Source organism: Alligator mississippiensis, chromosome 4 (assembly GCF_030867095.1).
Source record: "Alligator mississippiensis isolate rAllMis1 chromosome 4, rAllMis1, whole genome shotgun sequence".
NCBI lineage: Eukaryota > Metazoa > Chordata > Crocodylia > Alligatoridae > Alligator > Alligator mississippiensis.
Window position 1 is genome coordinate 119,397,104 of NC_081827.1, and position 17,266 is coordinate 119,414,369.

The 17,266-nt window shown below is 44.3% G+C and overlaps 1 protein-coding gene across 8 annotated transcripts in view; it reads left to right on the forward strand.

Moving 5' to 3' along the window:
• The window catches only part of CALD1 (caldesmon 1), a 367,827-nt gene that overhangs the window by 340,016 nt on the left and 10,545 nt on the right, over window positions 1-17,266 (forward strand). For all 8 annotated transcript variants that reach the window (XM_059726536.1, XM_019489435.2, XM_014609318.3 and 5 more), the window contains 4 exons: window positions 428-689; window positions 4,742-4,882; window positions 15,031-15,074; window positions 15,183-15,261. In XM_059726536.1, the coding sequence (XP_059582519.1) occupies window positions 428-689; window positions 4,742-4,882; window positions 15,031-15,074; window positions 15,183-15,261 (526 nt within the window). The remainder of the gene's footprint in view (window positions 1-427; window positions 690-4,741; window positions 4,883-15,030; window positions 15,075-15,182; window positions 15,262-17,266) is intronic.

A 17,266-nucleotide genomic window follows, 5' to 3' on the forward strand; every position in this document is an offset into this window, starting at 1 on the left:
CAGTTACAGAATACAAATACATAAACACAGCGGCTTATATACTTTGAAGGTGGGGATGAAATAAAATAGATCTCAAACAAAGAAATCACAGCAGATACGAATATTTCCAAAATAAAGACCAAGTTATTTCCAAGAAAGAGGTGAAATGTATGCGTCTTAGTTTAAAGGTAGCATGATGCAAACATTGCATCCCCAAGCATGCAGGACACTTTCTCCCTTCCCTTTCACTCTTGTCAGTGAAAGGCAGATGAGTGCATCTAAATACTTCAGCATACCTGATAAACCTATCAAGTTAGTACAGAGTTTATGAGGAACACATGATCTTGTAAGGAGGAACTTTTGCGTGTCAAGTTCTTATGACAATAAGTAATTCTAGACAGGAAAGGAAAACCTGTGGCATACTCACCTGTGTTTGTTTCTTCCTCAGCCGCTCCAACCTGAAAACAACTGCAGATGCTGAAGAAGCCAAGCCAGTGTCTCAGCTTGAAGCTGGCAAAAGATTAGAGGAGCTGCGCCGTCGCCGAGGAGAAAATGAGAGTGAGGAGTTTGAGAAGCTGAAGGAAAAGCAACAGGAGGCAGCCATGGAGCTGGAGGAACTGAAGAAAAAGCGTGAGGAGCGCCGGAAGGTCCTTGAGGAGGAGGAGCAGAGGAGGAAACAGGAGGAGGCTGAGAGAAAAGCCAAAGAAGAGGTAATGGTATAATAGCACAAAGGGATGTCCAGCACCAGACCTTGGGACTCCCTTACTGATGCTGAGAGTGACTCAGTTCCATTTGTCTTTAATTAAATATCAGTAACACAGAAGTGAGTGATACTCTTGGATAGTAAATCAATGGGGATGAGAAGCAAGGCTATACTTAATATGAGGAAGTAGCTAAGGAAAAGCAGTGTGAAAGTGAGGGAGCTCTCAGCCCCCACTCCCCATGTGCAATCATGGAGCAGGGGCTAGGAGTTTGGGAACAGGCTGAGAGTTTGCTCCCAGCCCCAGCTCTGCTCAAGTAATCCACACCCAGCCGTGGGCTCGCTGCTATTTGCCCTACCGGCAGATCGGCGTAGAGGGCTGGGACCTGCCCCTCCCTCCTTTCCAAGTCCCCTGCCTTCGATCGAGGGGTGGGGAGCTTCCTGCTGCTGGCGCAGGGGGACATTGTCCTCACCCAGGCTCCAGTGGTGCAGCCCACCCCAGCAGCAGGCAGTTCCTGGGGACAGGGAGGAATCTGCCAGCCCCTGCCAGGTGACAGCTGTCTCCTGGCCCTGTGCTTCCTAACAGCACCCAGGAGGAGCCCAGAGTTCTCCCTGGATGCTGGAGGGGGCTGGTGAAGGGCCAGGGCAGGCGGGAGCAGACTGCTGCCAGGAGCAGCAAATCTGCTTCTGCATCCCCGCATGCATAGGTGCCTGCCTGGGGTGGGTTTACTTCAGAATAAATTACTCTACAGTAAACCCACTCTGTAGCATTTGCACATGTAGATGCACCCAAGGTCTACCAGATTGGCAGGGCTAAAACTTGACTTTTATTCCTAGCTCTGGTGCTGTTGATGAGGCTGTGACAAGTCACATGACCTCTCTGTGCTATTTCTTCCTTTGCCGCATCTGGTCTGTGTAGTTTACTTGGACTGCAAGCTCCTTGTCAGAGGGACTGTCTCTTACTTATGTGTCAATAGAGGGCCTAGCACAGTGGGCATAGGTTTCAGACAAACTAACTGCATTAATCCCCAGACTGATTCTGGAACTTTTAACCTCAGGCCTTGCATCTGATATTATGCCATGTTATCACATAGATGAACCAGTGAAATCTGGATCTAATCTCTAAAATGGGATAGGATCAGTGGGTGAAATGCCAACTTCATTGAGATCAATGGCAAGACTCTAATCAAATAATTGAGGCAAAGATTTTTATCTGTGGTTGTCTTGAATTTCCTATGATCAGTGCATTAAAAAACAAACAAACAAACAAACAAACCTTCAGGTGTGGTGCTGTGGGAACACAGGTCTTTGTTTATTTGGGGAGTCTTTTTCTGGCATGTGATAGCTCAAATTACTAGAATCCTGATCCTCTGTGTATGCAAGTGTCTGCAAAATGGCAAAGCAGATGTTTGTTTGCTGAGGGTGGGATTAAATCCTGGGGTTACGCTGGGCTGGATTTCATTAGAAAGAGATTCTTGCTGAATTTAATATATTAAATACCAAAATGCATCTGTTTTTGTCTGTTTCCCCTGGCAAGTGAGTCTTTTTAAACAGGATGTTCAGATCTCTGGCATGTAAATTAGAGATGTAAACCATACAGAAAATAAACTTTGATTTTGGGGGCTAACAATAACACTACTTAGTGCTTGGAAGGAGCAGCTTGCTCCTGCAATGTGTTGAGCTCCCAACTGGTCCACTGAAGAACTCCATAAATTAAGAGTACTCAGCTTGTTGCAGTAGTACGGCATATCCTGGTTCAGAGAACTAAGAAGAACTGCCCTGCTTGTAATTTAGTTGACATCCTTCAAATCCCTTTGTAGCCTGGGTGTACATGAGTTTGTACTTCCCTCTCCAATTGAGGGAATTATTGGCAGGACAGTGTGTTGTGGAGGGATACAATAGCCCAGTGGCCGCCTCTGTCCCCTATACAGTCAGGTTCAGTCAATCAATTACTTAACTATATACAGATTTATTATTACAACAAAACCATTAAAGGGTAAGGACATAGATTATATATATATGTACAAATTTACAAAACAATAAACCCTATTATATAGATATATAGATATAGATATACACACACATAGACAGAGATATACACACCCAGTTATCATTTAAAATACTGATGAACAATAGAACAAACCAGACCAAAGGATATTGATTGGGCAACCTTATAACTCTATTCATATACAAACTATTACTTCATATTATTTCCATAAACTGTAAGGCACGGTCCACAAATATAATCAGCAGTCTTTAGACTACCTGGGTGCCCTCCAGGGCAGGGGCCCCACTCCCAAGGTACCACTACAGGAAAGGAGGTGGGGGGAAAGAAAAAGGAGAGGAAGACCTCAAAGACTCCTAAACTCCCCTGCTATCACCCAGGACCAGCCCACGTAGTGCCCCTTTGTAACCCTCGGGGTGGGTGGGGGACCCTCTCTCCAGGGTAACTTACTACTCCACAGTCCTGGAGGATTGCCTCTTGTTCTCCAGGTCAAGCTCTGTTTCCCACCGGATTTTCCTGCCGCCTGACTCTGCTGCTGCTGTCCTGTCTTAGGGCCATATGCACCACTGTGCGTAGTGAGCGCTTCACCTTGTGCTAGGGGTTGGAAGCCTGGACAGCCTTGTACAGCATTGAGGCTTGGTCTGTTCCCAGACCCTCTGGGCAGCATAGTCTGCACTGAGCTGCTGCCCCGTGTCAGCAGCTGTAGATCCGAGCTGCCTCAAGCAGCTCCCAGGGTCTCTCACCCTCCATGCAGCACCTCCTGCACCGAGCTCCCAGCCTCGTTCCAGGGGTTGAGGACCGGAGCCGCCCCAGTGGCTCCAAAGATCCTGCTCCATGCACCAGCTTGTGTACCGTGTCTCTGGCCGCATGCCAGAGGTTGCAGACCCAAGCTGCCTCACGCAGCTCCCAGGGTCTGGATGCTGTGCACTGTGCTGCGCACCGAGAGCCTAACCACTGGAGCTGCCCCCCTCTCCCTGCTGATAGAAGTCTTCAGGGTCTCTTCCTGGGTTGCTGCTTTGCCTTGCTGAGCAGCTTGCCTCAGCTCTTCTAAGCCCCGTTCTTTACTCTTCTCTGTCCCCAACACCTCTCTCCCGTGCTGGGCATACAGCTCCTTTTATACACTCCAGGGCTCCGCCCTGAAGTTTTCCAGACCTGACAGTTTGTAGTCTTCAATCAGGTCCGGGGGAGCTCTTCTCCCCCCCCCCCCCCCCCCCCCGGAAAGGGGCATGATGTTATTTCTCTTGCTGCGTCCTGATTGGTGGATGAGCTCCTACAAAACAGTAGGATCTCAGGCCTGGGACTCAAGCCAAGCTCTGAAAGTTAAGCTTGCTACATCTTCAAAAGAATAACCCTGTTATTCATTCATAGTGGTTTTCATCTTCAAATTACTGGGCATACATAAGTCTTCCTTACACATGTCAGGTAGATACGTATTAACCTTCGTGCTATGATTCCAAGTCAATGAAGCTTAGACGGGGGGAAATGAGGCTGCAGAATGAATTTGTTTTGAAAATTTGCTGGGACTGTGAGTGGTGTTGGTTTGGGGCCTGTTCTTAGGCAACTTGGAAGTGGTTCCTATCCCTTTTCTTCTCCAGACAAAGGGTCAGATTGACTTAGTGTCTTAAAAACATCAATATTGTGACTCAGTCACATTAAATGTGGTTTTCTTTAGCATTTTTAACCCATGTGTAATAGTTTTAAAACAACATTCAGCTTCTTACATCCCAGTCTTTCATGAGATAGCATTTTTTAAAATGTTGCTGTCTCAGTAAACACTGGACCACAGCAGCATATTTAGTTATGCAAGCAATGCCTTTATGGGAATAAATGAATGCAGCATAGATTAACCCTGTCTCCCTACAAACGCACTTGATACTGTGGTAGATTAGTGCATTACATGTGCTTAAATAAATTACTAGAACTGAAATAGGTCACAGACATAGGGGTCTATTTTTTGCAAATCCTGTAACTGTCTTTGGGAAATTTAAGGTGCTGAGGATGACACTATGGTATCTTGAAGAAAACAAATGACCAACAGATTATGTATACCATTTTAGGAGGAGAAGAGGAGGCTGAAGGAAGAGATTGAGAGGAGAAGGGCTGAAGCTGCTGAGAAACGTCAGAAGATGCCTGAAGATGGCTTGTCAGAGGACAAAAAGCCATTTAAATGTTTCAGTCCCAAAGGTTCATCTCTCAAGGTAACATCAGCACTAAGTCCTACAATATAAGTAAATAAAAAGAGGGAATTGTGATAAAAATCATGTATATGAACTTTTAAGATAACTCATAATCTCACTCAGGATCCTGATCTGAATTTTGCAAATGGGCCTTAACAAAAAACAGATGATTGAAATACAGGGCCAGATTTTGCAATTTCAGCTCATCTCTGGAAAAATAGTTAAGCTCTGTATGAATATTATCTAGAGTATGAATTAGGCATTGTCCAAAAAGAAGCCTTTCTATAACTTTTGGAGAAAATAGCTGTGAAAAATGTTAGTGTTCAAAATGATAAACTGATACAGTTAATTAACGTATATGTCAGTAATGTTGTTTATTTATAGAAGGAAGCGGGAGAAGAATTGGAAATGGACTTTTCTTCCGTCCAAATTTTGATCTTGTTTCCCCTTAACATTTGTGGTGAACATATGGCCACAGGGAACTCATCATCTACATTCAGATTAAATTTATTCCCCCCTGGGTGAAACTGGCCACATCTACATGAGATGCTGTCCGCAGTTCTTACTGCACGGTCATTTAGTACTTGCATAACTAAGTATTAAATGATTTCACAATGCATCTCTGCTCAGTAGCATCTCAGCATGGTTGCCATGGTGACACTTACTGCAGTAGCTCTTTACTACTGCACAGTAGCATCACATCATGGTTCATGCCCAGAGACACTACTGCACAATAGTAACAAGCTACTGTGCAGTAAGCATCTTATGTAGACATGGACACTGTCTCCCCATACAGGGCACGTCTACATGAGATGTTTACTGTGGAGCTGACTAATTAGCTCTACATGTGCTATTAGGCTGCAGTAATCTAATTAACTCTGCTGTAGGATAGTACTGCCAGACACAAGTATTATCCTATGGTGGAGTTATTTACTCTGCTGCAATGCATGTATAGATGCTGACGGGGCTGTCTGGGACATGAGAGTGCTTCAGTGTGGGGGTTGCCTGCTGGCACCCACATTGTGCCGCCCCACATTGAAGTACTCGTGCCCTAACCAGGCCCTCTGCAGCACACTGAGCCAGGCAGGTGCAACCCTGCACTGGCAGGTTGACCCTTGGGGCTCCCTGCCAGATGGGGCTGCTCCGCCCCTACTCAGATTGCTGTGGTCCTGACCACACGTGCATATGGCACACCTGGGAGAAATAAACTCCAGCACAAACTTCACCAGATTTTATTCATGCACAGTAATTGCATGTGTAGACATGCACACAGAGATTATAGCATAAATTTATCCCCTTTTAAAGCTTCAGCTACAAGTTATTGTGCTTGCCAGTGTTTGCTTTATATGGCAAGGAAGATTAACTTTCTCTGCTACAGGTAACATTGAGGTGATCTTGTTGCTGTGATGGTCCAGGAAATACGCAAGAGGCAAGAATTCTTTAGGGTGATACCTTTTATTGGGCCAACTGCATGGTTGGGATAGACATAGGCAAACTTTTCGGTGTCACAGTACCTTTCCTTAAGTTTGTGGGAGAGAAGGAGACAGCAGAGTTAAGTAGCAGATAGAACCTCTTTTCTCTACTTCAGGAATTTCTGGTTGGCTTGTTGTGGTTGGGATTATCCAGGAAGTTTAACTAGATTATCACAGCAGCTCATTTTGGCTTTAAAATCTGTGGGTGAAATCTTAACCCCACTGACATCAATGGGGATTTTGTCAATTGGGGTCTGGGTTTTATCCAATGAATTCAATTTTTATTAGAAGGTTAAGTTGGTGTTTTACAGCTGAGGCAGGAACTACCTGGACCATGAACTTAATATTCAGAAGTCCTTTTAAGATCAATAATAGCTTTGCTCACAGAATCCCAACCTTCCTGCTGATCTGCAGATTTGGTCCGTCTACATTGATTTGGATCCAACTCTGAGTTATGACATGAAACCCAGTGACCAGGAGGATGTGACTGGGCTTTGTTTTGATTTTTCAGGTATATCTGAATCTGAAACTTGAGAATAGAGCATAAACCCCTGGAAATTAAAGATGTCAGGCTTCACAGTTTTCATTGCTTAGCTAAAATCAGGCTTAATGACTGAGTTAGAGACTTTTCAGTAACTACACCAAAAGCATCATCCCAGGTTTCCAACTGCTAGAAATCAAGACCACTGTGCAAATTCTTATATGAGCTGTTTCTTCCCCTCTTTTATATGCATTAGGATGTCTTTTAAAAAATGTATTTCATATGCCTAGCTGACAAATGATCTGACTGTTCTTTTGTCTTCCCTCAATGTGAGGATTGAAAAATGTTGGGTTTTCCAGGGGTAAAGGAAGAGGGGATTTTTTTAATCACCATTTTGAATCTTCACAAAATTGTTTTGGTAAAAATTATAGTTTCTTTAAAAAAGAGAAACCTAGATCTTAAATTTTCCATCAAGTTCTGGGTGCTCAGTTATGGGGGGTGCTGGAATAAAGTTGGGAGGCAGGGGGCTCAAAGTTTTAGCGGCATGGAGTGGAGCGGGGTCAGGAGTTCCCTCCTCAATCCTGCAACCCCCTCTCTATGGGAGATGCTGCTGCTGGGAGGAGAGGTGTCAGATGTTGCTTCCAAGAGCCAAGTTAACCATTCCCTAGCTCTGCAGCTATTGCCAAATAAAGGGTTTGGGACCATTGTTTGCCATATGAAACTACAGCAGTTTTAAGGCATGGGGAGGGTTAACCTGTCTGCTGGAGGTGATGCCTCCCTTCACAGTAGTGTCCTGCTTCTGTTTTGTTCCACGTGATAGGAACCTCAACCCCTCCCTCCGCCCACAATGCCTTTGTTTCAGTACCTCAGAGCACAAACCCTATCAGGTATGAGTCTGCTGCCTAGGGTGCAAGCTCTACCAGTTACGCCTCTGCTGCATTTATGCATTGGTAGAGTAGTTTAGAAAGCAAGACTGAGCAACGTAGTTCAGAGGTCAAGTATAATGTGGAACCTAGCTTTGTCTGTTAGGTTGTCCATGGGTAAGAAATACGTATTAAGGCCAGAAGGAACTATTGTGATGATCTCTGATTTTGAGCAGACTCCAGAACTTCACCCAACAATTTATGTTGTTAATGTGACAGTTAAATAAAAACATATTGTTGAAGCCTAAGATCTCTCTGCTTCAGTAATACAGCAGAGAGTTTTGAGGCTGCTATCACTCCCTGAACAGAAGAAAGTAGGGGGCATGGAAGCAACTGGGTGATTAGTTGCAGAGGAGAGAGGATATGGTGGATCCAGGATTTGAAGGGGATGATCATGACACTGGGGAAGCTGAACTGGGTGTAGAATGGAATCCCTCAGATGAGAACATGAGGGTTGGGTTCTTTCCTACATGACAATAAGGAATAAAAATGTGAAGAGAATGAATGCCAGATTCCTTGCTGGCACAGGGACAGAGGAGAGGCAGCTTGTTCCTTCCCCTGCTCATCACTGCTGGGACTGGTGCAGACCCGTTAGACTATTGTAGTGGTGCAGGATCACTACTGTACTTGCCTTCTTCCTTTTGGGAACCTCTTAGTGGGGTGGGTAGAACAAGTTTTGTTACACCACCTGGGAACAGAGTCTCTTGGGGACCTTTTCAGTTGTACGCAGCACAAATGGATACAGGAGTGCACAGCCCTTCCACAATGGACAAGTCCATTCAGGAACGTTATTGGGGTGAAAACCATACACGCTGTTATTGACCTGTGTCTCCCTCGTTTGTCCCTTCCCAAAGTTGATTAAGAGAAGCCAGAAGATTTAAAAAATGAAGTCTCCTTTGGGTGTGGTGAGCCCCCCCCCTCCATAGTCTGAGTCTGCAGTTGGACAGGAAAACAAAACCAGGGTGGAGCTGAAATGGGAAGAACTCCAACTTGCTGGCTGAGTGTGGGCGGGAGCTGTGACAGGGCTGTAGTCTTGGAGGTTCTCCAACTCCTTGCTGCAGAAATCTTATAGGGGAATAAAGGGATTTTGTGGCAGCCATCTCTGAAATACCAGGCTAACTGAAGAGCTGGGAGCTGTGACCTAACAGGACTTGAGACTTGTAGTAAAAAAAAGAAAAAAGGAAGATATCTTTGTTTATTTCATTGCTTATTTAGGCAAGAGCTGAGAATGAGAGCATTGGCTGGGAAGAATTTGGGAAGCATTGGCTGGGAAGAATTGATTTATAAGAGATGTTCTCCCTTCCTTCCCTGCTCTCCCTGCTAGTGTTACTGGATCATAAGATTACATTTTAAAGAACAGTATTTTTTTAAGACCCTCTTCTCTAGGTTTAGTTCCCTCCCTATTATTTCCCTCTTGAACAGGAGATGGCCGAAATTTAGCCCTTATCTAAGGGACCCAAATTACTTGAGGAGTGAATTGGGCCTATGTGCAGAAATGGTTTTGATGACAACAGAAAGCAAAAGAAGTGTTTAGTGGGGCCCCAGTGGAGGCTGGTGCTCAAGGAGACTAATGGCAGAGCGCTTTCCTCCTGGGAGCCAGAACCCAAAGTGTTTTTTCACTAGGTCCCTACAGCTGGCTGCCGTGCATTAGCTATATGCAATATTGGATAGGTCTTTGATTTGCTGCTTTTCCTGGAACAGCTCCAGTTGTCAGTTGGAAAGTGGTGTTTTGACAGTATTCAGTATGCCATTTAAAATTCTCAAGAGCCATTTTAACAAACAAGCCATAGCTGGAATATTCAGTCAGGATCTTTTCCTCAGTAGCGTATAAATGCTTTGGGTCAAATCCTCTGTTAACTCATTCCCCATACCAACCTACTCATGTCATTTGTGGTTGCATGGCTAGAAGTGAAGGTCTTAGATTATATCTTTAGCCTTGTCAATATATTTAGCAACATCTTGCACAACTTCTACAGAAGATCATCATGTAGATCTCTGAGCCTGTATAAACAGGATGGCTTCAAGGAAGAGAAATGCATAAATGTGATTGTGCCTTAGTCCTAGAAAAATCCTCCTCTAGCTTTAATTAAACTAAATATGTTCTTGCATTTGCATGCTTAACCTCTGTTAATTAAGAGCCTTATCCCACATAATGCTTTTGCATGTGCACGATTTATGTGAGAATTCCTGTGAGTGGAGTTATGCATGTACATAGGCACTAGCAGACCAGGACCTTAGTATCTGACTGTTACTTTAATATCAAGCACCTATGAAGCAACAGTAGGCCTCTGATTATACTGATTCAAAAATAAGGCTCATAGGCCTCATAACAGGATTAAAGACCCCAGGGTGGCCCTGATGCCCCCTTGTGGCAACATGGCTCCTGTCCCTGGGTACCCTCCCTTTTCTCTCACCTGACATGCCTTGATGTACTTAGTTGATTTGTAAAAAGACAGGCTGCCCTAGGGTCCTAGAGAACCCCAGTCCATCCAGCAAGTCCTTCCCAGATCCCACTGGTCCCAGTCCTGCCTCTCAAGCACTCAGTGGACCCTCCTGGCCTGTCCATGCCCCCAGGGCACCTGTTGCCTTAAGGACTATTTGTAGTGTCCTTCCAGCCCTATAGCTACACCCATGTTTCATGGATGTTACTGATTATAACAGCATGCCTCCAAGCCTTTGTTGCGGCTTCAGCCTTTCTGACTCTGACCCTTTTTCTCTGGCTGGGCCCCTCTCAGCTGGTGTACTGGACTGCAGCTTCTGGGCTGCAGCCCTTTCTGGCCTCTCTCAGGCTCCAGGTCTCTGGCAGAGATCTGCTTGGGCAGCAAGGGCACTGCTACAGCAGCCAGAACAGCAGGCTAGCTGTGAAGCATAGAAGGAAACCCCTGTGGGTGGCTGGAGTGGTTTTGCCTCTCTCAGGCTCTGGGCACCTGGCTCTGATGTCACCCATCTTTAGCTATGGCCTTAGCCCTCTCAGCTCCAGGCCATCTCTGGTTTATGACCTGCCCTGGCAGGACTCTAAACCTTGCTGTGCCAGTCCGGCACTGCTGTGTGGTCTCCTCATTCACCCCTTACAGCTATGCTCAGTCCACTGGGTCATACTTCCCTGGAAGTAATACACTCCTTACTTGCAGTTCCTAGGGCAGCTGAGGTATCTGTGAGTTGCTCTTCTGCAGCCATCCTGCTCATGAGCTCCTTTTCCTACTGCCTGCAGGCCCATACTGCCCGCTTGGTCTCAGGCACTAGTCGTATGTGTCTAAAGCCCTACCCCTTCCAGTCAGGTGGCTCTCCAGCCACCCACAGGTGTTTCCTTCTAGGCTTGATGGCTGGACCTCAGCACTGCTGTAGCAGTGCTCTTGCTGCCTAAACAGATCTCTGCCCAGCTGTCTTTTTCCTGGGTTGCTAGCCCTGCAATAGGTACTCATAGCCTATGGATCCTTGGTTGCCTGCTCCCCTGCAACTAGCGCATAATGGGTACCTGGGGACCTCCCTGCTGTTGCTTCTCCCTTAAAATAATGGGAGCTTGTGGCTCCCCGTTACAGGCCTTTACAAAGATATTGCAGCAAAGCGATTATGTTTAATACTAGTCAGAGCTTCAGGAAATCCTTCAAGTGTTTGCCATTCATGTTAACCATCTTGCTTTTCCTATTTGTTTTACAGATCTATTTTGTAATATTGTTTACCGTATGTGCCTAACGTTCCTAATTCTATGCATGGCGAGTGCTAAGTGTGTGGTAGATAGAGTGGCTTCATTCGCTGCATGTTGTCATACTGCATTTAGACCAAATGGATTAATTGCTTTTTAATGCATGCAAAAAAAATAAATTGTGGGCTCTCCTGGAATAGGGCTCCAGGTCATATCTTCATGTGAGAGCAGGGAAAATTCAACAACCATTAGCTGTTACAGTATCCTATTCTGGAGGATAGAAGACTATGCCCTGTCCTAAGAATTCTAATTCGGTTCCTGCCTTATTTTCCATTTATCTTTTTTTCCTTTTCAGGAACCCCACCTGCCACCCTCTCTCACCCCAATGCCCTCTCAAGTGCAGAAAGAGCTCCTAAGAAGCATGCACTACTTTTAGCATTTGCCCCAAAGAGTGATTGTCCTTCCCTCTCTCTCAAATCCTCAGCTGCAGCTGTGTGCCTGTTTGAGTGAGAAGGTAGTACACCAATAATGAAAGGAAGGGTAACTGCTGGACACGTCTTCTCGCCTTAGTGAAACTCTAGGAAACTCTGGAAAAATTGTCTGTGAGCAGCAAAACACCTTTAACCCCTCAAAAAAGGAACCAATTTTAGAAGGACTGTTTGTCAATTAGATATCAGATTTAATTACGTTTTTCAACCAGAAGACTCTATGAACCACCCCACTGATATGGGATAGATCTGCTTCTGCAGCGCTCATGAAAAATCAAGGCCTTTGCTTCTATAGTGTTTGTACAGCAGTCTTCTTTAGAAGTCCCATTTAGAGCATATTTATTATCAAGAACTGAGTGCAGTAAGAAAATACAGGCTTCTTACAATAACAGAACAGTTCCATGTTAAATATTTGTTCAGACCATATTTGCTTGTAAGAGAGCCAAAAAGTAAGTCCACCTGACCTTCAGTTGTTAGCCACATTTCTCTTGTAGCATTTTCCCACCACCAAACAGGCTGGTAGTAAATTTAATTTTAAGCTGGGTTTTGTTGCTGGTACGCAGGATTTGAATTTTTTGTCTTGATCTATGGTAAAATGGTTGGAACAAGTTTACCTGCTTAAGCTAACAGCACAAATAAGTTCACCAATGGAAATTTCTATTGTATTTCTTTTGGGTAAAAATCCATTTCTAAAAAGTTGAAAATAGCGGAGGACCAAACGAGCATAAAGTCATCTTTGCCTCCCTAGTTGATGCATTGCTGTCACCTTGTGGCTGTTTGAGAAAACAGCAAATGTACAGTATTTGAATTGCTCCTACATGGACAAATAATATTTGTCCATCTTTTGTATCAGTCCTTGCATATAGCTTAGTTCTTAGAGTATGAGCAAATGTATATTTGTAGCAGCTGCAGAAGGGAAGGAGAATCAGCTGCTTAAGTGCTTGCAGCAGCTGTTACAGTGTAACTGGTATGTGTGCATAATCCTGTAGCTAAATGGCCCCAATTTTGGCCTTGGATGAAGCAGGGCTAAAGTTGGAGTGGTTTTGATGATTTGCTACAGACTCATGCATATGTAGCAGTCACAGAAGCTCCCCCTTCCCTTTTGAAGCTGCTACAAATGTATATTTGTTCTTACCCTTAGATGAGGACTGAACTTTTGGTATGCTTCTAAAACACAGGGTGTGAACACACATGCATTTGGAAGCATTTCAGAAAGGGGAAATTTCAGAAGGGCAGCAGCTGTTACATCCTAAATGTTAGGGGTGGACAAGCCAGAGAGGGTAGAAATGTAGTACAACTGCTCCACCTTTAGCACTGCTTCAGCTAGAGTTAAAGTTGGAGCAGTTTTACTACATTTCTGGCTTGTCTACCCATAATGTAACAGCTGCTGCCCTTTTGAAATAGCTCCAGAAGTACACATGTCCTTATCCACAGATGAACTGACTGGAATTTGTCCAGTTCAGGAGTGACTGAGATATGGCCCTTAGGCCAGATCCAGCCTATGGAACCATGTTGTCTAGCTTACAGGGCTCCCCATGGCTCTGGAAATCTGGCAGCTGGGGTGCAGTGGCAATGTTATTTGCTGTGGTTCCTGGAGTCATAGCAGCAATCAATTAATGTTGTTGCTGCTGCTTGTCCTGCTGCCAAATTTCCATGCCCATGGGGAACCCTGTTGGCCAGATGATGTAGCCCTATGTGCGGGATTGGGCCCACGGGCTGACCCCAGGCCACTAATCTGCCTGTGAAATGTGTTTGGTACCACTGTTCTACTTTGCTAATTTGTCAGTATCAAGTGATCTTGATTGAATTCTGGCTTCTGTGATCCACAGAACTTTTTAATATTTGAGCCATGAATTATGGTCTAATTGTTACCAGTGGACATTCTGGGAATGGTACAGATGCTTTAAAAATGCTCCAACATTAACTCTGATTGAAGCGGTATTAAAGTTGGAACAGGTTGTTGCCAACTTGTCCACCCATGACAATAAGGGGTCATCATTTTATGTTGCTTGAGCGTGGAAGGGTGCAGGGGAAATCCTAGAACCATTGTAATGAATGGTCTTTAGTTTATACTACCTCAGCTTTAAAGACACCAGTACTGCAATAGTCACCATTAAAATGACTTACAGACAGTTGACATAGAGATAAACTGGAAGATCCCAGTTAACCTAAATTCTGGACTAACTGGAGGTTATTTATATCCCCTAGAGTTACCTCTGTTTTATCACTCCTAAATGGGAGTGCCTGAGATAGGATGTGGGAGGATCAAACAGGGATGAGTCCAGATAACTGCTGGGAATAAGAAGAGAAAAAAGATGTGGATTATGAAGTCCTTTCAGCTGATTACACTGGCTGTTGTATCTGCCTCTGGTTTCACAAAGCGCAGAATGCAAGCAGAGCTTGTATGAAATGCTTTGAAATTCCTTGTAGTCCTTTCTCTCTCCTTGTACTATTCAGAGGTTTAGTATATCTCCCTGAAACCTTCACAATTCACCTGTACTGGAGCTGACACATGATTTCCCTGTAGAAATGGAGAATTATTTCAGTTTGCAAGATGCTGCTGTGTGATAACAGCTGTCAAATATTGAGTCAAAAGTGAGCAAATTGTACATGAACAAAATACACTATGAATTCAAAATTAACTTGGCTGTCATTAAAACTGCATAGCATGGGACATGTGACCCAGCTCCAGATACGGCTTTTTAGTATCTCTATTTTGGCAAATGTACTGCATTTGCCTCTCTTTCAAAAGGAGCAATTATATTTTCATGCTGCTTTTGAAGGATGAGTGAATTTGGGATATAATGTAAGTTCCTTTTAGTGACGTAACCTATTCTCCGTTTACTTCCAGCTCTGCTGTACTTGGGACTTATTCTTGAAAAAACTATGTGCTTGGGTAGTGTTGAAGACTATGTGAGATGTAAATGAAGGAATATGCATAGTTCCTTAAACTTTGCATGTTTCTTGCAGAACAGAATCCTAGTATAAGTCTATCTCTAAACCTGTGTTTACGTGACTGCAGTGGTTTGAATCTGAAGCTGATTCTCCTTTTCTGGTTCTCTTCTTTTGCTCTTTAAAGTTGTGTATCACCCTTCAGCTTATATTGTATCAGGCTGCTCACGTTGTTGATGAACATATATAGCACTTTTTTTCTATTTGTAGATTGAAGAACGAGCAGAGTTTTTGAACAAATCCGCTCAGAAGAGGTAAAGTAATAAACTACTAGTTACAATAAAATAAATAGATTAAAACAAAGCTGGAAAGTGCTTGATCAGAGTAATCATATCTTTCTTTTTAATCCCGACTCCAAACAGTGGTGCAAAGCCCACTCACTCTGCAACAGTTGTCTCCAAGATTGACAGCCGACTTGAGCAATACACAAGTGCAATTGAGGTATGTGGAATTGTATTAACTGAAGCAGGTGATTGCTGTTGTGGCTATTCTAATCAGATCACCTTTTAGCATCTAGGTGTTCAGAGAATTTCATCACAAAGGCGTTTCTGATGAGCCTTTCACTATAAAGTGGCTTAGGCAGGCTTGGAACAAACCTCCACACTTACCTGAAGCAGCCTTCACAATTCTGCAGCCCTTTTATCACTAAATTTTCCTGCTTCTGTCTAAAGCCTTAGTTGCGTCTGCTGTTCTAGATGGGGGTTTGAAGGCCTCTAAAAACCAGTAAAGTACTCAGTCCAGCATCCTCATATATTAGGTACCTTCCTGTCCCTGCCTTCCTAAAAGACAGGAGGGCTTAACCAAAGACATGTGACTCATGATAGGGTCAGACAGTGACTCCTTACCAGAGCCAGGAACAGAGTCCACATCTTCAGCTCCTAGTTCCATAGTCTGACCATAAGAACAGGCCTCTATGAATTCTTTGTAGTATAGTCTCTGTTGAGACAGTTTTACCACCCTGCACAGGTAGTAAAAGTAACACAAGGGATGGGGGCAAGTGGGGTACCACCCTAGATGCCAACTTAGAGGGGGCACCAGGGTGGCAGCTCTGTGGGCATCCCATGCCATGGTAACAGCAGGCAGCAGCCCAGGGATTTTGAATCCCTGGGGATGGTAAGACTCCTGCACTCGGCTCACTTTTTCCTCTGGCACTCAGCAGCACACCCCCATTTTCCCTGCTCCCTCCACAAGCACTGGTAGGGTTTTGCCTAGGGTACAAACCTTGCTGCAGATGCCAAATGAGGAAGGAGAGGAAGAGAGCGCAATAAACTTTGTTATGTGACTGTGTTAAAGAATCAGTCTTGTTTTTAGTACCATTGTAACTTAGATAAGGAAAAGAGCACATGGTGTAGACGCTATACCCTATTCAGGCTGAAGCTCTGAAAAAAATATCCAGTCCTTATCATTGTCCTTGTTCACCTGGATACTGTTAAATCTAAAGAAGTGGTACAAAATGGGTGTCTTACAGCTGTCCTCTTTCCCTTTGGAATCTGAGTGAGTCATAAGTGTAACAAGCTCAAAGGGCCTAAAACTTTAACCACGTGCCCTGATATTGTATTAGACACCAACAAATGAATGGGTGAGGATGTAACAATAGCCCCATCCATCCACAAGGTGGGAATCATGCAACAGGGAGCTCTGGTGTTGCCATGCCAGAAACATTGGAACAGCGTGTATCAATGATTGGTGCTCTGTTGATTTCAGTAAATCTGGACTGATGTGTGCATTGAGTACATGTGTGAATTGGCTCTTTGTGACGTGAGCTGGCTTTTCATGCTGGAGAAGTAGGGCAGAGTTTTGAAACAATGTGACTGGTCACTTTACAGCCACCATCTAGTCTTAATGGGTACCTATAGACATGCCCAGAGGCTGCTCTAACATGCTGTAATTACTGCTCTGAAGTTCTGTGATTAATTGAGTCTGCTGGAGCATGCTACAGCCAGCTTCCACGTCTCATGTATCAGTGGCCCACATTTCAAAATGGTGGTGGGGCCCAGAGATACTGATTCATGAGATGGTGTGGGTGCTTTAACTAAAGTGGCTCTTGCAGCTGCTCTTATTAAAGCACCCTTCCCTCTGCTCCCTTCCCATGCCCAGAGCATGAGGCACGTGTAAAAACACCCGATGTGCTGATGCAGAATTGCTGATTTTTTTCAACAGGGATATGCAGTCTTAAGTTGATTTGCAATTAAGCATATACTTTACAATACTTGTGACTGTCACAGACTGTGGCTATAGAGAGGTTGGCACTAATATTTGGTAACCCTGTAAAAGTGCTTCATCTTACGGATACTTTCAGCTGCTGAAGTCTGTCCCAAAGGTTCAAGAAAGTAATATTAACATGTCAGCATCAGTGGGAGAAAGTGGAATACACTGTATTTATCAATTTTTGTTAAGGCCTTCCTCTCAGAGTATCCTTTCCTTTTTACTTATGTAGCAGCCAGAG